This window comes from Caretta caretta, chromosome 14, assembly GCF_965140235.1.
Source record: "Caretta caretta isolate rCarCar2 chromosome 14, rCarCar1.hap1, whole genome shotgun sequence".
In the NCBI taxonomy this organism is placed as follows: Eukaryota; Metazoa; Chordata; order Testudines; family Cheloniidae; genus Caretta; species Caretta caretta.
Genome location: NC_134219.1, coordinates 14605089 through 14627198, shown reverse-complemented (window position 1 = coordinate 14627198; position 22110 = coordinate 14605089). Strand labels below are relative to the sequence as shown.

Sequence of the window (22110 nt, the reverse complement as noted above, 5' to 3'; positions counted from 1 at the left end):
TTGCGGGACCCCACTTGTTATGCCCTTCCAGCTTGACTGTGACCCACTGACAAATATGCTCTGGGAATGGTTTTCCAACCAGTTAAGCACCCACCTTATAGTAGCTCCATCTAGGTTGTATTTCCCTAGTTTTGTTTATGAGAAGGTCATGTGAGATGGTATCAAAAGCTTTACTAAAGTCAAGATGTACCACATCTACTGCTTCCCCCTTTCCCTCCCCCAATCCACAAGGCTTGCTACCCTGTCAAAGAAAGCGATTAGGTTGGTTTGACATGATTTGTTCTTGACAAATCCATGCTGACTGTTACTTATCACCTTATTATCATCTAGGTTTTTGAGAATTGATTGCTTTATTTGCTCCATTATCTTTCTGGGTACAGAAGTTAAGCTGACTGGTCTGTAATTCCCTGGGTTGTCCTTATTTCCCTTTTTATGGATGGGCACTATATTTGCCCTTTTCCAGGCCTCTGGAATCTCTCCTGTCTTCCATGACTTTTCAAAGATAATCGCCAATGGCTCAGATATCTCCTCAGTCAGCTCCTTGAGTATTCTAGGATGTATTTCATCAGACCCTGGTGACTTGAAGACATCTAATTTGCCTAAGTAATTCCTAACTTGTTCTTTCCTTATTTTAGCCTCTGATTCTACCTCATTTTCACTGGCATTCACTATGCTCGAAGTCGGATCGCTACTATTTTCTCACAGGGTGGCACCTTTTGTGCAGTATGCGCATGCCCTGCTCCTGCTGTTGTTGGAATGAGATTCAGGGTTGAACCAAAGGGGAGGGTGAGAGGCAGGGGGTTCAAGGGAGATGGAACAGTGGGGGAGGACGCAGAAGCCAGCATGCACTAAACCTAAGGATGAGCTGACTTCTGACGTTTCTCTCTCCAAACTCCCCACGCATTCAGAGAAACACCTGCTGCAACTGCGTTTCTCTGAAGGAACTTTGCCAGCCAGCACGCTCTTGGGATAAGATCCGGTGAGGAGCCGATATGGAGGGCTAGAGAATGTTCAGTAGCACAGGTGAGTGCAGCTCCTGGGAGGAGACACATGAGGGGACTTCCCCCCCGCCTGGCTTTGTACCATTCTGGTGGTGTTCCCCCAATTCAAGGTGTGTAACTTATCTTCTCCTGGGGTTGCACCTTTTCTGCTGTGTGCATGCCCTGCTTCCACTGTTAGTGGAATGAGATTCAGTATCTGTCTCTGCTAAGGGGAATCATTAGATCTGAAGAAGCCTGTTTAAAAGGGCAGCAAGACATTTCCTCAGTAGCATTTGGTCACTGAGACCCTATGGGCTGCGCTCACTGTTTTGTCGCTTTTGAAAACTCAAATCAATGCTGCAGAGCTAATTCAATGTCAGTTTAACTCAAATATTAACTCCCCAGGGTAACACACCCCTAATATATAATATAACATTTAAATGTTTATTGACATGAACTATTGGAAGGCATGAGAATGCAGGCAAGATCAAAGGTCTTAGGGCAAATGACCAACATGGTTCGATTTAAATGCCAGCCACAAAACATGCAGACAAAATGTTATGCTTCCTGCAAAGAAACAGACCTATTACAATGATAAACCGAATAGAATAGGAATCCATTAGAAAAACACAGTGTAGTTTGCAGCAAGCTTAGGCACTAAAACAGGTTCTTTAGTGAGCTTGTCTAGCTTTCCAACTCCTCCAAAGCCTGTTACAAATAGGTTAAGCTCAGTGCTTTATTAATATTTTATAAAACTTTGAATTTATCACTAGGGAAACCTAGGCTGAAGTATCTCTGAGATCAAAGCTATTATTAAAGCCAAAAGCCATTCCACCAACCTGCTTTTACGCCTGCCAACTGATTCTCTGATCTTACCTGGGCTGCTACACGAGGTTCCTCTTCCCTCAAATCTGGACAGTTGCAGAATTTATATCTATTTGGGCATCGTCTTGATTTACACCATCTCTGGAGCTGACAGTGCTGTTTCATAAACTTCTCAGTGAAACTCCCATGATCCATTGTGTGCAATGGGCTGGTTTTGGGGAAGAGAGAGATGGGGAGATAAGAGTTATTGGCTTTTGAAGGGCACCAGGTATGAACATTACTGAGCGTGACATGAGCCTCCCCTCTAGGTCACTGGAACATAGATAAAGTTCTGTGATCAAAGATCCATTAGATCAAGTCCAGGCCCCTGCAAGGGCAACCTAGATCACCCTGACAGACGATGTATGACATGCTACACTGACACTCCATTTGATCTTAGCTAATGTTTATGGACTACTCGGTCCCACTATAAAGTACTCCAGGCGTGGGCACTAGACCACTCCAAATTGCTCTACCAACATACTTCAAGTCTGCCCTATCAGGACACATGCCTGAGGGAGAGAAAGGAATCCACTCCCATATCCATTCAGTCCTGGGTGTTCCTCAGCCTTTCTCTGCTTGGTCAGTGTCTGGGGACGGGGAGGTATGTTATTGGGACTGAGTAGGACTTGTTGTCTTCAGTCACTGAGTTCCATGCACTGCTCCATCCAAACGCAGGCCCGGGCTTGCTCTGCCGGGGCTGCCCTTCTCCTTTGTTGCTGGTTAATTTACCTGACTACTTTTCCTTCAAATGACAAGCTGATTTGTCACTGATGGAGTGTATACAAGTTGCATATGCACTGTTCTCCCATGGCTGCTCAGCAGTGGGCAAAGCCTGTTGCTTAATGGAGGTGGTCTCAGTAGGGTAGGGTCGAGTTTTACTCAGTGTTTTGGCAATGGTCGCTTAAAACGGAAAGCTGCCTAATAAGAATGGGCTATTTTACGGGCTTCACTCTAGCTTCACCTCTTCCATGTGTTTTCCCTCTATCAGACTGTCTGTCTATGGCAGAAATGGGTCTATATTCTGTTTTCTTTCCAGTAATTCCCTCTCCTGGGGTTGGGATAGATTGGGTGATAATGTCTCTTCTTTCTGCAACATTGTCCCTGACCATCTTCATATCTTTTCCCAACCCTGCCCTCTGCTGGCTGGCATGGTTTTTGTGATACCCTTTTCTGCTCCAGTCGCTTTCTTGTTACTTGTTCTATCTCATTTGTTCGCCTCGCCCTACATGTTGCTCTTTCCCCTTACTAGACAGAGCTGAGGAGAGAGTATTTCCTTCACGGAGCAGTTCTCTGAGAACCCCAGGAGTTACAAGAATAGGCCCATTAATAATAAGATGAGAATAACTAATATCTAAGTAACAAATAGTTTGCATTACTATATTGTCTTTCCTCCGGAAGGATACAAAGGGCCTTAAAACTGGCAACGATCTCTTTAGCTACCATTTAACCTCTCCGGGCAGAGTTCAGACATGATGTAATATGAAGGGCTGCAAATCCACTGTTGTCAATAGACCCCACACCTGAATTTGACCCTGGCTGTAGGATACTTTCCTGTATCCCTAGGGGGTTGAGAGGGTTGTTTAGTTAGTGTTTGCAAAATGCTTGGGAGATGGGCTGAGCTAAGTGTCATTTGATTATCTCATTAGCCCACTCACAAATGCAGCCCGAAGCTCCGGAGTCACTGGCTTTTCTTCCCCCTTTCTGTTGCCCGTCTCCTCCTTGCCCCTTTCGCTATCCCTCCCATTCCTTCCCGTCAGTGATGCTTTCCCTCTCTCGCTCTCTCCCTTTTCTGTTCTCTTTCTCTTTCCATTTCCCTCCTTCACCCTTCTCCCCTCCCAGTCCTCTCTGTCTTCATTCCCCTATCCTGGACTCAGAGTGCACTGATGGGCAGCCCTACTGCTTCCCCACAGGCTCACCCTTTCCCATGCCATAGGGATGAACTGTAGGCCAGGTGCCCAGAGATGTTAGTGGCATGGCTCCCATTAATGTCAAGGGAGCAACAGGAAATTCTCCGCACGTTACACTGCAAGGCGCACCAGTGAACTCGAGGAAGGAAAATCAAAGGTCAGGGCCACGTGTTGGGATAACCATGTGGCTGGTCTGGCAGATGGTCTGGTTGTGGTTTGGCCTCGCTGAGCAGCAGAGGGCGCCACAGGACCATGCATCCTGCCAGGTCTGGCAGAAGGAGGGTGGAGCAGCGTGTCCGTACTGAAGTCTCCCAGCATCCTGCAGGGCATGGAGTGTGCTGGGTCAGCACCAGCATGTTCCAGCCAGGGAATTCGGGATTGATCTGTAGCTCTAGGGGAGGTGCTGCCGTTTTACTGACAGGCCAAATCCTACCCCCTCCTGAGGGAAGGCCTCAGATAAACCAGTGGGGTTCTCTGCTGGCGGGGGGAGCGGGGAAAGGGGGAGGGAGAGGAAAGGAGGATTTTGGAGCCCTTTCAGGGAGCCCACACCCCGAGCTTGCTGTTGGTTCCAGTTCTCTAGGTGCCCTGTATGCTTCCCTGGGCAGCAGGGGGTGGGCGGGTGGACGGCTGGGGCTGATGCCGCTCCTGGTGTGTAGCTAGTGTGCCCACACGCATGCCCAAGCTGTATTACGTCTTTTACCGTGAAAAACTGAGCCATACTTTTCTGAAAAATAAACCCTAGAAATCAGTAAAAACGCCGCCCCCCGCAAGTCTGGGCTCTCCCTCGAATGCTGCTCTCAGTTACATCCGGGCAAGTCAGGAGGGAGTGTCTCACGGTTCACTGCGGATCCTGTGCTTTTAGACAAGCCGAAATGTGTTCTCTTGGGAGGGTGATCAGATAGCAAGTGTGAACAATCGGGACGGGGTTGGGGGCAATAGGCACCTGCCTATATAAGACAAATCCCCGAATATCGGGACTGTCCCTATAACATGGGGACATCTGGTCATCCTATCTCTGAGGCAGGTCTAAGTGCTGACATGTTCACTCAGGTAACATCCCAGGCCCCTGCATGGACCCAAGGTGCCGTTGGGAGCAGTGCAGAGGCACTGGGGGACTGGCTGTGCCTGGTAGGATACGGCCGATGCTGCTGCCTGGTGTTTCATTTGGCTTCCTCCTGTTTTAGAAAGATCCCTGGGGTTGAAAGAGCCTGAAGGGAGCTGCTGTGCTGAACTGCCCCTGACCTGTTCTGTGCCTCCAGCATGAATTCTCCTCAGGAGGGCTCCAGGGAGAGGTGGCTGGCCCCAGGATAGAGATGGTAAAGTTAAAAGGTGCTTGGAGCTGGAGACAGGGCTGAACCATGCCTTCTCCTCCTTGCCATAAGGCCTGCACTGGTGGGAGCGGAGGATTCTTAGGACCCAGGGGGAGCTTTGGACAAGGCATCTCCTGCATTCATTTCAAGGAGTTCCTCCCTTCACTGGTCAGGACTTCTCAGGTGTCCTGGTAACCACTGCTCTCAGCTCCCTCCTCGGCTCTCAGGCAGCCGCTTGCCTGGAACGCCTACCCGCGTCAATGCCCATCCTTTAAAATACCCCTGCCTGCCTCCCTCCCCCGATGAGCTGGCCAGGGGACTGCTTAGCATCATGAACGACCAGTACCACCGAGCAGCCCGGGACGGCTACCTGGACCTGCTAAAGGAAGCCACCAGGAAGGACCTAAACTCGCCCGATGAGGATGGCATGACCCCAACCCTCTGGGCTGCTTATCACGGAAACTTGGAAGCGCTGAGGCTGATAGTTAGCAGAGGGTAAGTGCTGCTGTCTGCCCTGATCCCTTCCTAGCCTCCATGGAGCGGCTCAGTGAAAACCCATGTTCACCCCCCCTCACAGATCAGGAGAGCTGTCAGTGCTGGGAAGCCCATGGCCTCCACCCTTTGCCCTGCACAGAGGCTGCCACTTCTTTCCGCCTGCTCCCTTGAGCTACTTTCTTTCCTGCTAGACTGTGCAGTGAGTCTGTCTGAGTCAATCCGGGGGGCATCTAACACGCCCATCACCGTAGTATCCAGGCAGCTGGGAAGGGAGAGATTGCTGACCCTGGCTAACCTCAAAAGTAGTGTGAGCAGGGGCTGAGCAACCGTCACTCATTCAGCTGTGTTGGTGCCTGTCATTCCTGGCTTGGAACATCCCTGTTAGCCCAGCCCCCATTCAGCTCTGCTAACATGCTTCCAAACCTACAACCCCACTGCTGTTCTGCTACTCTCCCATCTCTCCCAATGCACCTCGATCCTGCTTTGCAAACACCCTTGCTAGTCTAGTAATATGTCCGACCTGGGCAGCGTTGCCAACCCACCCCTGTGAAGTGCACTGAGATCCTTGGATGAAAGGTGTCGTGTATTAGTGCAAAGTAATTATAGCTGCATTTCTCCTGTGATATGCTCCGGGCTGGGTCTCAGCTCTCCGGAGGTCAAAGGCTGAGCCAGGTTTTACCGCTGCCTTCATAATACCGGTTTGATGTTGAACCTATGATGGTGCAGCCTGAGGGGGGTGTTGTAATGGTTTGCCTGTTCCTTGGGGCTTTCCCTGGGGTTTTCAGGGTCAGTGAGGGGTGGTGTTTCCACCTCTGAGGAGCATGAGTTCTTAGCCATTGTAACCTTTTGGTGGATTCCAGCCACTCTGTGATCCGGGCAATGGTTAGAAGTGATCCTGGCCTGGATTTTCAAAAGTAACTGGTGATTTTGGGTACCTTGGATGTTCAACAAGAGACACCTTAAAGAGCCTGATTTTCAGAGGGCACAGCACCTTTAAGATGCCTCTTGGGCACCCAAAAATTGAGACACTTAAAATCACTGATCACTTACCCTGTTCAGCATTGTGCTCCATTGAAGTCAATTGGATAAATGTCATTGTCTTCAACAGAGAGACAGGGTGGGTGAGGTAATAACTTTTATTGGACCGACTTCTGTTGGTGAGAGAGACAAGCTTTTGATCTACACAGAGCTCTTCTTCAGGTCTGGGGAAGGCAGAGCTCTCTGTGGCTCCGAAACTTGTCTCTCTTGCCCACAGAAGTTAATCCAATAGAAGAGATGACCTCACCCACCTCAACTCGCTAGTATCCTGGGACCAACACGGTTACAACTCCACTGCATATTGTCTTCAACAGGCATCTGATTGGGACCCTGGTGAACTGGCTTGCAGAAGCTGAAAGGCTGACTGGTAAAGATGGTACCAAACTTGGGAGAGAAGATTTAGGCTCCAGTATGGTTTTGTGACCAGTGCGTGTGCCATAGTCTTACCCAGGCTTAAAAATCTCATCAAAGCTTCTGTGGGTGTCACAAGTCAGAGAGGCATCCTGGTAGGGGCCGGGGCAGAAATTTCAGGAATGGGCCACTGCGGGGGCTCTAAGCTTGGCTTTAGCTTGTTTAACACGAAGCGGTTAAAGAGGGCCTTTACCAAAGGGCTGAGATTGTCATTCAAATGAACACAGCGCGGAGAGAAGGGCAAAGCATGTATTTCATTTTCAAGCTGCATCCACTATTGCTCCATTATTGGGCTTGTTCCCAGCTCTGCCAATGCACCTCGTCCATCCCCTGCTGTTCCTGTCTTAGACCTTCACAGCCTCCTCCTGCCAATAACCGTCAGTCCTGATCTGCAGCATCTCACCCCCGGCGCCCCCCACCCCTGGTCTGACAGTGCAGCTCACAGCTCACCCGAAAGCTCATTTTTAGCTCCCTCTGCTGTGTCAGCTCCAGATCCCCACAAAGTTCTGCCAAGGCACCCCAGCCTGACCTGCGGCCTGCCTTGTCCAGGAGATTGAAGGCAGGTTTCAGGGGGAGAAGGGCCCTTTTATAAATTCTAATTAGAATTGAAAGTCCCAGCTGAAACCCTCTTGTGTAGCTTGGCTGCTGTTTAATTAAGAGCATAAAATACATTGGCTGTTGACAGGGAAAATAGCACGGGAAGGGCCAATGCCCTTTTGGTGATTAATGGTACATGCAGCGCCCTTGTCAGTGGTGCTTAGAATGTGTTTTCATCAGTGCACGGGTCACATTTTGGGATGAAATATACCCAGAAGCTTCACTAAACCAGTGCAGAGTTCACAGAAGCTACAGAGGTGGCCTCATTACACCCTGGAGGCGATCTGAGGGGCGAGATTAACAAAGCCCTTTCTTCCCTCCCTGCTCCTGAATGCTGCTCTTTCTTCTGAGGTCTGTGGCCTGCTGCTGCTCTGATACCAGGGTGTGGGAGAGTGGAGGACACAGAGCAACCAATCGGGCACAGAGCTAGGGAGAGACAGAGGCATGGGAGGCTAGCTATGCGGCCCAGCCCCTACTGCCCCTCCCCCCCCCCGTCCACTGGTCCTGAGCCCCTTCTCCCTTCCCCTGCCAGAGGAGCCCCAGCACCGGGCCATCAGCCAACCCCAGTGCCGGGCCCAGTGCCAGGCCACCCTCAGTGCTGGCCTCAGTGCTGGGTTGCCCGCTGGCCCTAGCTGCCTGCTAGCCTCTGGCTGAAGCTGAGCTCCCGCCTCCCACCAGCTTGGCGGAGTGTTGGCGGGGTCACGGTTTGGCTCAGGGGAGGCTTAGCCTGCCCTGACCTATTATATCTGCCTCCCCGGACAGAGGGTACATCTACACAGCGATAAAAGACCCACAGCATGGCCGCGACTGGCCAGGGTCAGCTGACTTGGACATGTGGGGTTCGGGCTGTGAGGCTATAAAACTGCAGTGTAGACGTTCAGGCTCAGGCTGGAGCCCAGGCTCTGAGATTCCACAAGGGGCGAGGGCCAGCTGCGGGTTTCTAATGACAGTGTAGACGTACCCGGAGATACGGTAGTTGCCAGAGAGAGGGATTCACTCATTAGCAACTGGGCTTTTGGAAAGAGAGGAGAGTTCCAAACACAGGGGCCAAATGCAGTTGTCAGTAACGTCAGTGGAAGGCCACTGTCTCCAGTGGGATTCCTCCTGCGGAGCTGGCAGCAGGATCTGGGCCATGCCCTTTTTTATAAGAGGGTTGGGGAATATCTTATTGAGTCTTCTTTCCTTCTGTACCCTCTGTCGCACTCAGATGCAGCAGGTGTCCACCAGTGTCCACCATTTATTTTGGTCTCATGCTGGTCTGTTCAGGCGTTTGGGTGTCAGGTTGATGGATTTGGCTGCTTTCTCCATTGTCTCTAGGTTGCTCCCTTTTTTCTCTTCCCAGGTGGTGACCATATTATCACCTGATGTGGAAAACATATTGGTGGCATCTTTAAAGCATGTCCTAAATATGTCCATCGTTGTCGTCTTCCTGTGCTTGATGCCTTAAATTGGTGTTACATTTAGAATTTCAGATGTTGCTCTACTTGGAATTTCTGATGTTGCAAGAAACTCTTTGCAATGAACTCAGAAGATCTTTCGCAGGCATTTACTTTGGACTGAGTTGATCCTCTCGTCAATTTCTGTTGTAGATTTCCATGACTCTGCTTAGTGAAAGGGGAGGACATGATGCCAGTGTTTAAAAATTTGTATTTTTGTGTCGGCACCATTGTAGTTGTAAGAACGCTTGATAGAGATCTTGTAGGTGATCTTGTAGGTGTTAGTGTTTCTCTGTCTGTTCTGATGGTTGCTTCTGGGATATTGATAGCCTTGTATTTTGTTTTCCCCGGTTGATGAACAAACCAGCTTGTTCTGTTGTATCTGCCAAAAGCTGGATCTTTTCTTTCATTAGGCAATGTTTTGAACTAAACAAGACAATGTCATCAGCAAAAACAAGATCATCCCATTGTGCTTTATCATTTGTCCATAAAATTCCTCGGTTGCCCTCCGTGGTTACTTTCCCCCTGACATAGTCAGTGACCAGTGTAAAGTGGGGACATAATATACTCTTGCCTTACTCCATTTGTCACTGCAAACCATTGGCTGATGCTGTCACCATCTTTAACTGCACATGTGAAATTCTCATATATAGATCCTTAATGATTTTAATAATTTTTGCTGGTATTCTATGGTATACCATAATTTTCCAAAGACTTTTCTGTGTATGCTGTCAAAAGCCTTCTGGAAAAATCTATACAATGTATCACAGGAGGTGCTTGCCACGCAGCACATTGTTCTATAATATATTTGAGAATAACAATATGGTCTGTACATGAACTTAGTGGTCTAAAACCTGCTTGTTCCTCCCTAAGTTGGAGAGCTAATTGTTTCTTGATATGTTCCAGGATGATGTTGCACATTATTTCCCTAGGCACTGAGATAATGTAATTCTTCTCTAGTTATTGCAGTTGGTCACCTTTCTCTGGCAATTTTAATATAAGGCCTCTCTTCTACTGGGGTGGGTTCTTTACTTCACTCCATATTCTATCCCAAACTCAAGGGAAGTCTGAGGGCTATTTCATCTCTTGCTTTTAGCATCTCTCCAATACGTTACCCTCTCCAGCCCCTTTCCTATTTTTCAGTTTCCTGATGGCTTTTCTAACTTCTTCTATTGTAATAGCTCCTCAATCAACATCAATCTCTGGTGGTAATCTTTCTAGTAGTTCAGTTGGGCTTGGTCTATTTAAAACAGGCCTCTTGAGTAACTCCCATTAATGTGCTCCCTTGTCCCCTGTCGTAGCAAAGGGAATGGACCCTGAGATTAAGCCTAAGGGCTCATAGAATGCAGACAGTCCAAGTGGATTTCACCCATGAATTTACTCTTTAGTTAAGGACATAGTCTCATCTCTGATGTTGTGGGTAACATATCACGTAGAACTCAGGTCTCTTAGAGGGGCTGCTGTGTGTGGTGCAGGGGCTCCATATGTGGTCACTTCCCATCCCATCGCCATCCTTTTGGCATGTCCCTGAACCATTCTAACACCTTGAATGCAATTACGAGCCTGTCTTCAAACGGGAGCTGTATTGTAATCAGGTTCCCTGACTCAGTTTTAACGGTCGTGTAGATGGGGGCTGTAAACGAGGGTGTGTGTCTATTCAGTCCTGTCATAAAAAGTTTCAGCCCCTTCCACTCCTACTCTGCTGAACCACAATACCAATCATTGCTAGACTGGGTTGTTTTCATAGCACGGACAAAAAGAAAAGGAGTACTTGTGGCACCTTAGAGACTAACCAATTTATTTGAGCATAAGCTTTCGTGAGCTACAGCTCACTTCATCGGATACACGGATGTAGCTCACGAAAGCTTATGCTCAAATAAATGGGTTAGTCTCTAAGGTGCCACAAGTCCTCCTTTTCTTTTTGCGAATACAGACTAACACGGCTGTTACTCTGAAACATAGCACAGACAGGGTCTGCAGCACAGCTTGGCTGGCACGGTTCTCAGGACAAAATATTTCCCTGTCCGCACTGGTCAGGGAAGCCACCCTGGAACGCTGCAAGCTGTAGCTAGTTCTCTTGCCCGCATGGATGGGAGCTTCAGTTCTTGGTCACTGAAGTTCATCTCAAGGGTGTGTTGAAATATCACAGCTAGAGCTGGTCTGAATTTTTTGAACTCAAAGTTTTTTCTGTTAAAACAGCATTTTATGGAACATGAAAAATTATTGACTTTTTTAAAAAATCGTTATTTTTTGCAGATGTTTTGTATAGTTTTTTTTAAAAATCAAAAATGTTATTGCAACCCAGGTTTCAGAGAATGAAAGATTTCAATAACAGCTTGAGGGAACAATGTCGATAAAAATGTTTGCCAAAAAATTTGAAAACAAAATAAAAAATGGGTCCATTTGGAACCCATGAAATGGAAACAACTTTGAAGTGTAAACATTTTTGTGTGTGATTTTTTTTATTTCCGTTTTCGACCCCACTCTAGGGTGAAATTTCCAAACCCACTTAAGTCACTAGGCTCTTAAGTCACTCAGCTGCTTTCAAAATTTTTACCTTAGTCACAATTATTAGAAAGAATGATCAAAACTGAGCAATGTCCAAATGTTTCAAGGTCTTTACTTTTCAACCAGTCTCTTTCTGGTGCCTAGCGGACTGTGCTTGAACAAGTAGAAATCTGAACTCCCGGCCAGTAGGGTGCTCGCCTGCAGTACTTTGTGGGGTGATGTGAGATGGGGTGATGTAGGGGACCTTGCAGAGACTGTGGACTCAGGGGGCAGCTGGGATCACAAAGGAGCCACTAGCTACTCTTTGTCAGTGCCAGATAAGCAACCCGGAGCCGTGGTACTTGCAGGACAGACAAGCCAAGTAAATTGTCCCCTCTCTGTCTGTGCCCAGTGAAGTGGATGCTGGGGACTGGCTGTTATGCAATGTTCTAGTCGGTGAGCATAGATAAGGAGGGAGGCCGACAGTTACCCAGAGGGAACGGAAAGTGTGTGTGGGAGAGGGAAAAGACAGAAAGGCAGTTGAGGGAGATAGGTTATTGGGAATGCAGTACTGTGGCTGCTTGTAAAACAAGTTCCCGACCTGGCCAATAGACCTCTCAGTGCTAGCTCAGCTATGCCAGTGCCCCGAATGAATCCTCCAGCCCCTGTCTACGCTACAGTGGCTCCTGTGCCGGGACACCCAGTTATGTTGTTGTGTGTCCTGACAGGGTCATAACATGGTTTGCTTTTTGCCTGGGTTGGGGTGGGAATGGGCCATGTTATAAGGACCTTCTGGGAACTGCCCTAGAGGCTGGATCTTCTCAGGGTTGTGGCCTGGTTTTCTTACGGGGTTATAGAACAGTCCTGTCTCTGCAGGAAGGGCCTAACTGTCTTGGGACACTGCTGTCACAACACAGTAGCTTGGATGGTGTAGACAGCCCTGGCCATATTCATGTCCTTATCTTCTCCACCTCCCAGTTGCTGGATCTCTGTAGCTCATAGGGGTCCAGTGTCCCCCACAGGGACTGTCATAGCCTACAGAAGCTCTGTGGGGAGTTCAGGCATTGCATAGCGACTCAGGAGATCTGGGTTAAGTTCCTGGCTGTGAGACCTCAGCTGAATAATTTACCCTCTGTGAATCAGTTTCCTCTTCTGAAACATAGGAATAATTATCCTTACTCGCAGGGCTGTTATGCTACATTCATTAATGTCCGTGAGGGGTTTGGACACCACAGGGATGGGAACTGGGGGAGGAACACTCCAACGTGTGGAATAGGTGAAGCCGGCTATGCTAGTAAGCACTCTTGCTGGCTGCCCTGAGTAAAGTTCATGGTCTCAGCCCATCGCAAGGGGCTAACAAAGCAGGTTGATGGTGAGGGGGGTGCTGGGTGAAGGGAGAGATTTCATAACAAACTCTGCTGCGTCTCTGCCCCTCAGCGCAGCGGCGGGATGAGGCGAGAGGGGCAGAGAAGGGTTCGGCGGTGGCTCATCCAACTCGTTAGTTACACAAAAAGCCTCTTTCATGTCCCTGGCTGGGCTCCAGTGAGGCAAAAGAACCCAATTAACCGGGTGGCTGGGAAAAGGGAGGCAAAGTGGTATTTAGTGTCATAGCTTTGAGGAGACAATAACCCTTCAGTGTGGGTATGACATCGTCCTGAAAGGGAGTCAGGCCAGCTTCTGATTCACTGGGAGGAGACATGCTCGACAATGAGGGGTGTGGGGATTCTCTGGCCATGGGGTGGGCTGGGGAGGATTTGTCCTTCTGTCCTATGGAGCAGGGGAGAATGGTCTGGACAGCAGGACATTCTGTTCTGTTTTCTGTCCTTCCCACTTGTCCCTCATCCTGTTGTAAGCTGAGGACAATCTATCTTATGCCTCAGGAATGTCAGTCAGCTGTGGTCTAGTGGACTGAGCACCGGGCACCTGGAGACCTGGGTTGTACTCCCAGCTCTGTTGCTGTGTTTGGCCGTCACGTCAGTGATCTGTGCCTTAGTTTCCCTAGCTATAAAATGGGGATGATAATACACTTGTGTAAAGCATTGTGAGATGTCCGGACAAAGGGACACATTCAGCTCTGGTGCAGGCAGATCAAGCCAGTCGCGCCCTCTTACCCCAAAGCTGAATTTGACCCCAGAGAGTGCTGGGGCTGGCTGGGGACAGGCGCCACTGACTTCGATGGGCCTGCTTGTGTGAGTAAGAGCCACCCAGCCTGAGGGAGGTTGCAGAATCAGGTACAAAGTATTGTTCTAAACGGGAAACCCGCATTGATGGCCATTGGCCCTTTGCTGAGGGGGCCCTGTGCTGACTGGGATTCGCCTCAGATGTACAGATGGGGAACGTATGAATTTGGCTCTCATGAAAGGTGCTGGATGGACAATCCAGGAGACGTGCTCACAGTTTATCCACAGAGCAGGAACAGCAGTAATGGTGCCAAACGTCCCACACTGCCCAGCCCACGTTGCTCAGCCTGCTGGGGAAGCAGCCCTGCAGAGATGGGAAGGTAATTCACGCCCATTCAATCCCTAGCCTTGGTTAGGCCTGCCAAGAAGGGAGCTTGTTAGCTGCTATAGCAGCTGACCACTAGCAAAGGGAATGAGCTCTGTCGACTCATTTTACCTGAGCCCTAACCAGTCATCAGGGTTAATAATAACTAGAGCTGGGGTCAAATTTTCAAAATCGCTAAGATCCATTTTCAGAAGCGGCTGAGGGTACATCTACACTGCAGGTAAAGACCTGTGGCTGGCCTGGGTCAGCTGACTGGGACATGGGTTGTGGGGCTATAAAATTGCAGCGTAGACATTCAGACTCGGGCTGGAGCCCAGGCTCTGAGACCCCGCGAGGGGGGGAGGGTCTCAGAGTCCGGGCGTCCGTCTGAGCCAGAATGTCTACATGCAGTGTTTAGCCCCACAGCCCAAGGCCCGTCAGCCCAAGTCAATTGACCCTGGCTCTGAGACTTGGTGCTGCTGGGTTTTTTTATTGCCGTGGAGATGTACCCTTAGGCATTCAGGAGAGTAACTGCCATCGACTTGCAATGAAATGTGGGCTCCAGAGTGCCTAAGTCACTTCTGAAAATAGGACTGAGGTTCCTAAGTCACTTAAGTGCTATTGAAAATTCTACCCTGGTCAAACATTTTGGATAGAGAAGGGCTTTTCAGTGGAATTTTTGAAAAATGATGAGTTTAAAAAAAGAAAGAAACCTTGAAGATTTCCAGTGAAATTTGTTTAAAAAATGTTTTCCTCAACGTTTTTGATGAGAAACAAAATTCCAATGCAGCTCTTGGAATAACCTTTTGTTACCACCACCCGGCCCAGAGCTGAACTGGTAACATAGAAGTGAAAGATATTTGCTCCCTATAAAGTTTTAATTAATGGAATTTTTTTCCAGCCCAGTTTACAGATGACACCAGCAGTTGCCACCAGTGGCAGAGTCAGGATTTGATCTCAGGAATTACTAGCTCCCAGCTCCACAGTCAACTAGACCACACTGTTGCTCTATAGTAATAGACATGGGCACGGACTGTCTTTTTGTTCTGTGTTTGTTCCATTGCATTGGGCTCCTGGTCCATGACTAGGGCCCCTAGCATTACCACAATACAGATCATACATAATAATAAATAATAACATCCCAGCCACCTGTTAAAATACAGCACTAACCAGTACGAGAAAGAGCCATTCCCTCTGCAAAGCCTTGACATGGGCTCAAGCTACAGAATCCAGTTTTGGATTTCAAATGCACCAGAACTCCCAAGTGATCAACATCCACAGCTTGATCCAGATCCAAACCTATGTTTATCATGGACGGGACCAAAACCCTGGATCCAGTTTGGGGGTGTTCACATGCCCACTCTGGATCCTAATTTTATCTAGTCTTAAATCCCCTGAGGGTGATTCCAACAACAATGGATTCCACTTCATAGCAACCCAGATATTAACAACTTCCAGTTAATAGCCACATTTTGCTGGGAACCCTTCCCGTCCCATTGACTTGAAGGTTACTGGGATTGGATATTGGCAATGGCATGCTGCTTATTAAGAACATTTTTCAGAAGAAAGACCCCAGCTGCAGGCAGGTTTGCGAGGTTGCAGCCAGGGAAGGAGGTGGTGGGACATGCTTTCCCTGTCTGCAGCCCCACAAACCACCTGCCTGTGGCTGGGCTCAGCCCATCCCCGTGATTCCTTCTCTGGCTGCAGCCTCACAAACTTGCTGTCTGCTTTTAGGCAATGGCTGGATAATCGCAACCTTTTGCTGGCAACCAGAGGGTTGCTAATAAGGGGAATCTACCGTATCTTTTTCAGGCAAAGAATAAGAATTATTACGCTGACAGGACAGATAGAAAGATACTCTCTCTGCCTCACAGAGTTTACAGCCCCAGGCCCTTCCAAATCCTGCAAACATGTCTACATGCAATTGACTTTCCATGTGCAAGCAGTCCCATTGATTTTCAAGGGAATACGCATGTGCTTTAATCTCAGGACATGAGTAAATGTTTGCAGGATCAGGACCTAATTTTAGCTGCGATGGCACAAGTAGAGCAACACGAACACAAGGAATGGGATGGAATGAGGAAGGGGGAGCGGTACAGTGATAAGATAGCATGGCGACTCAATGTAGGCTTATGTACACCTAGGGGTCCAGTTAAAAGTACTTTAAAAAAGTAATATTAATAATTGCTGTGATTGTTGACTCAGCACTTGAAAATGCTTTGCGGCTGAAAAGTGTCACGCTGTATAAATACGATGCATTACCTGTTATTAAAATATGTCCCCGCTTCCTGGACCTTGCAATTAACAATGTGCCATGCCCTGGAAGCGTGGTTCTGCTTTGAGAAGTGATTCTATAAACAGTAAGTGAAGGTAAACTCATGCTTATCATCTATCCCTGACTCCGGATCGGATGTGCCCACTTTACAAGGAGTTGTTTATCATGGGCATTTCTAGTGCCTCAAGGAGCCAGGTATGGGGCCACAGTAAGCAGAGATCTAGTCTTGTTATAATGTTTTGGTTCCTGGATGCGTGATACAGGCTGACACAGCTGGACCTAGTGTTATTTCTGCCCAGCCAATGGCTCCCTGCGGCAACAAAAAGCATGTGGAAAGCATAATAATTATAATAATCCCTAGCTCTTTATATAGCACTTTTCGTCAGTAGATCAAAGAGCACTTTACAAAAGAGGCCAGTATCATACACAAGAAATACCCCTCTGCAGTCCAAAGCACATGTACATGAGAAATGGGCCCGAGATGGATCGAAGTCCAGTGGTTAGGTTTGGAACCAGAGTTTTGCCTGGGTCTACACATAACATGTAAACATGCTGATCCATCACGCCCCTCTCTCTCCCATACACTCCTACCCATGCACAGAGGAACATGCCCAACTCTGACACACGTGTGGCCACTCAGAACAAACTTAAACAAACAACAGTTGACACCCCTATAAGCCCACTGCTGGCGCCGGCTGTTACAGTTTCGCTGGCTCTTTAATCCAGCTGGATAAATAATTTACTCCTCTCTTGCAATTCATCAAATATTTATCCTCCCCATGAATTTCCCAGCCTTGACATGTCATTACTAGGGTGGAGGGATCCAGGAGGAGCTAGCCGAGGAACTAGGAAGTAAGTACACCTGTCACTGGAGCTCAGCACCTCGAGAGTAGGTAGGATACCTGCAGCCAAGATAAACCTCCCCTGCCGGGCTGCTGGGTGAATGGATCCCTAACATTCATTGATCCTTTGCCTTTCTTTTCTCTCTATGATCTTTCCGGGCCTGATCCTCGAAGCCTTTTGAGCACAGCACTCCGTCTGAAGCCAATGACAGGTCTGGATGCAGGACTGGGCCCTATGTCTTTTTTCCATTAGGGGTTAGATGGGTCCAGGTGCCTCATTGCTTGGGATTTAGTTTTGCAAAACTGAAAGCAGGAGTGGCTCTGGTCTCAGCTCTGTTGGTCCAAGCTCCCAATGTTTGGAGGGGAGGGTGGGAGCTGGAGAGGGAAATCTGTGACACTAGGGCTAAAGGAGATGCTGTTGGAAAGGTGCAGGCCAGGCTGGCTGCGGGAGAGCTCTCCCTCCAGTCCTAGCCCCTGTGGTAAAATGGCGCAGCCAGCGGGGAAGCTCACACCTATTGCCAAGTGAGCCCCTTCTTCTGGGTGTCATCTTAGGCTCTTTCAGCACGACTGGCTGGAGCCAAGCCCTTACCCCATGGCTGGTGAGGGAGCATCTGGTGCCTCCATCCCAGCTCCTCTCAGTGAGAGGCCCTGTGACTGTAGGAAGGAGGTCACTGGTGCAGGATGGGAGAAAGCTCTCAGCCTCTTCAGTGCCAGTCTCTCCCTTCTCTTCGCACCAACTTGTTCTCATTCTTTATAGGCCTGGAGGACATTCTATCCCTCCACAGGAGCTGGCGGAGCACTGGCTGTGTGGCGGCTCAGCTCCCATTTCAGTCACTCCCAGCAAGGCCAAGTTTTGGAAATGGTGCATCAGTGGCCGTGGGGGAGCACCCAGTTCCTCTAACGGCAGCTGTAGGTCATCAGGGAAGATGTAGGAATGCTGGTGACAGTGGAACTCAGAGCTGTGCAGTCCCATGCTCTCCCCAGGGGAGTCGCTCTAGGGAACGGTGCAGTAGTGTAGTTTGGTAGTTCTGTGATTTTGATTGGGCGTGAGTGAGGCAGGCTTGTTGACAGATGTCAGATACTGATGCTGGGGGCATTTCATTGACTCATATACACAAGTGCATGGTTGATGCTGGAAGGGGAGTAGCTGTGTCTAATTTCAGCAGATCGCAAATAGAGGGGACTGTTAGGAGCTCAGACAGCCACCCAAGTATTCTCAAGTGCACTTTCTCCATGGCCAAGTCCTGCTTCACATACCCCGTTGGATCTTTCTCATCAGGGGAGGCTGCAAAACTAGGCAACTCCCTGGTGACCAGCAGGGGCCTGCTGGGATAGGTGCTGACATCACTACAGAGTCTGCTAATCACATTAGTTGAGTCTGCGGCTCTTGAGAAGGATGGAAACCTAATCTCCACTTCCTTTGAAACTGGATTCTCAGGATGTGCAATTTGCTCTCAGCTGTGCAATCAAAAACCAAACTTGGTAAGGCAAAAAAACCCACCTGGTCTTATCATTTGAATGGTGCCTGAGGTACAGCTCTGAGGCAGGGATGCAGTTCATGTCATGTGCACATGAAGGTGAAAAGGTGAAACAGCTGATGTGGTTTAGGTTCAGTGCTTTGAGTGGCCATTTATCTTGGCATCTCCAGCAGGGGGGACCCCAGGGAGGATCTGTAGAAGTGCACATAGAGTCCAGGGCTTATTTTGGAAACACCATCAGATTTTGGAGATGGTAGAGATTTGAACCTGCATCTAAATTTTGCAAATGGCCTCTACCTTTATAATGGGCCAACCAAATATCTCAGAACCAGTTCCACCAACTCTAGGATGCTCAGAATCTGGATCCCAGTTTCGCAGCTCAGGTCCCTCTGCAGCATGGAGAGAAGATGGTGAATTGGACACAGGGGCATGAATGTAACCTTTAGGGCTAAATGTGGGTAACAGAAATTGCCACAGGCTGTCTGTAAAATGTATGATTGCCTGACACTCAAAACACTTCTTCAGAGGACTCATGGGCTGGGATGTAGTGGATGTGCTAAGGGACATGTTGCTTATATTTGGGTGATCTGGGGGAAGAAAGAGCTTGTATGGTAGCGGGGGTTGTGGCATCCAATGCATGAGCTTATTGTCTAGTAACTATCTCTTTAAACCCCACTTCATATCTGCATGGTAAGGTCAGCCCAAAGGAACTGCGCATTAACTAGTTGTTCCAAACGTTTTAGGGGTGATCCAGACAAATGTGACATCTGGGGGAACACACCTCTTCACCTAGCAGCAGCCAATGGCCATCTGAACTGCCTTTCCTTCCTGGTGTCATTTGGGGCCAACATCTGGTGCCTGGACAATGATTACCATACGCCACTGGACATGGCTGCCATGAAGGGACACATGGAGTGCGTGCGGTACCTAGACTCGATTGCCGCCAAGCAGAGCAGCCTCAACCCCAAGCTGGTGAGCAAGCTGAAGGACAAGGCTTTCAGAGATGGAGAGAGGAGGATCAAGGACTGTGTGAAGATGCAGAAAAAGCACCATGAGCGCATGGAAAAGAGGTACAAGAAGGAGATGTCTGACAACTCCGACACCATGAGCTTCTCCAGCTACTCCAGCAGCACTCTGAGCAGGAAGTTCCAGCACATGTCCATGGTGACGTCCCTGCCATATTCCCAAGCCACCCTTCACGGTACAGCCAAGGGCAAGACCAAAATCCAGAAGAAGCTGGAGAAGAAGAAGCAGGTGGATGGAACATTTAAGATCTACGAGGATGGGAGGAAAAGCGTGAGGTCCTTGTCGGGCTTGCAGCTGGGGAACGATGTCATGTTTGTGAAGCAGGGCACCTACGCCAGCCCAAAGGAGTGGACCCGGTGCAACATCAGGGACATGTTTCTAACTGATGAAGATACCGTCTCCCGTGCCATAAGCGACCCAGGTTTGCACATAGACTCGGCCCACTCGGAGGTCAGCACAGATTCTGGCCATGACTCGTTGTTTAACCGGCCTGGGCTCGGCACAATGGTGTTCCGGAGGAACTACGTCAGCAGTGGGCTCTTTGGGATCGGCCAGGAGGACACCAGCATGCTGGGCGAGGGCAACCTGGATGGGGTAGGTGTCAAACTGCGGAGCCGCCTGCAGCGCTCGCCAAGTCTCAACGACAGCATCGGCAGTGCCAACAGCCTGCAGGAGAGGAACGCGGAGGAGCTGCCCTGGGAGGAGGTGGAGCTGGGCCTGGATGATGACAACGAACCCGATACCAGTCCCCTTGAGGCCTTCCTGGCTTCCCTGCACATGTTTGAGTTCATCTCCATCCTGAAGAAAGAGAAGATCGACCTGGAGGCCCTCATGCTGTGTTCAGATAATGACCTGAAGAGCATCAACATCCCACTGGGGCCTAGGAAAAAGATATTGGACGCCATCCAGAGGAGGAAGCAGACCTTGGAGAGGCCTGATGTTATTGCAGACACCGAGCTGTAAGTAGATGTCCCTTGCTGTCTAGCCCTAGAGCCATATATCCCTCAGCATGGGGAAATGGGGGGAATGAAGGGCTTGAACATGTGCTCAACTTATTGTCCATCTGAAGAACAGGAGCCTAGCTAAGATCCTTATTTCTTCATTTATACACAAGACAGGAACTTGCCAGCCCACAGAGATTTTGGGTGGTTACAGAGTTGCTTGGGTTAGTTAATTTCTCAGCATTTCTCATGCTGGGTGGGTGGGAGTTGAAGTTCTTGCTGCTCCGTAACCTGAACAAACTCAGACTGTTCTGCGGTGCCTAAATGGAAGCTAAGTTCACAGGTTGGGACCTAGACCTTGATTTCTAAAAAGGTATCAGTTTGGCCTTCGTAACTGTGGGTGCAGTTTTGTGCTGCAGTTAATGCCCAGCAGAGAGGCTCCCACCTAATGACCTAACATGGGGGTGCAATCAATAGATGTCTAAGTGGCAACATCTGTTCCCTCAATAATTACAAATTCAGAATTGGGGCCACTTTTTAATCTTTTGCATCTGTTACATGTCTACTAAACTGTGTGTCCATGATCCATTTAAGACTGCCACCTTTAGCTGTTTGGCTAATGCTGGCTGAGATTTTCAGAGCTGTCTGGGGGATTTAAACACATCTTCCATTAAGATTAATGGAGGGCATGAGTCTAAATCCCCTAGAGTGCTTTGAAAATCTCCATCACCAAGTGGCGTATCCGTTGAAAATGTGATACCTCATCCTTCATTGTGGGACCACATGCTGGCTCTAGCTTCTCTGATGCATTCCCTCTTCTTTTCACCATTATTCAGTGTTGGTTTGGGCCATCTGCTCAGTGTTTGGCCCCAGTGTGAGCTTGCTAACAGGTTTTCTCTTTTCCTCTACAGATAGCAGTTTTTATGAACAAGAAACAAAACCAGTTCTAAGTTGCCAGAAAACCCAAACCAGTGACTCCTCCATTAGGACAACGGAAAGCCACAGTGTAGTCCAGTCTCTCCTGACTCACTGCCTCCTTCCCCATTCTGCTTCCAGCTTGGGGGACTCTGCCCAACAGGAACCCGCTGCTGAGAGGAATCGTTGAGATATGACCTGCCTGACGTTCCATCTTTGCTGAATGGAGCTCCTTAGCCTGCTTGCTAGAGGGGTGACAAGATCATCCTACGCTATGAAGCTGATGGGTGAAACTCCATATGATCACAGTTTGGCAAAGCACAGGAAGCCATGGACAATGAGAACCATGTGATATCTTGGAATGGACTAGCAAATAAATAGGATACCTTGCCTCTGTTCTTGGCTCTGCTGTTCACTCAGTGTGTGGCATTGGAGAAGTCATTTGCAACCACCTTTTCAAAAGCGATTGCTGGGTTTTGGTGCCTCAGGTTTTGGGTTCCCAGCTTGAGACCCATGGGTCTGAGTCTCACAGCCCCACAACTCTGATTTCATGTAGACTTGGGGGGTTCAGCTGCTCTGAAAATCAGGCCCTAGATGTCCCAAATGGGACATCCGGAAACG

At 48.9% G+C, this 22110-nt stretch overlaps 1 protein-coding gene across 2 annotated transcripts; it reads left to right on the top strand.

The window, feature by feature from the left end:
* The first annotated feature begins 5222 nt into the window (after positions 1–5222).
* USH1G (USH1 protein network component sans) lies at positions 5223–21904 on the top strand. Of its 2 annotated transcripts, XM_048818840.2 has the most exons (3): positions 5223–5559; positions 19351–20592; positions 21486–21904. In XM_048818840.2, the coding sequence occupies exons 1-3, from the start codon at positions 5396–5398 to the stop codon at positions 21487–21489; spliced, it is 1410 nt and encodes a 469-aa protein (XP_048674797.1). In that variant the 5' UTR covers positions 5223–5395; the 3' UTR covers positions 21490–21904. The 2 variants fall into 2 exon arrangements, with proteins under 2 accessions (XP_048674797.1, XP_048674798.1); XM_048818841.2 differs by lacking the exon at positions 21486–21904 and having other exon boundaries at positions 19351–20596.
* The last annotated feature ends 206 nt before the right edge of the window (positions 21905–22110 follow it).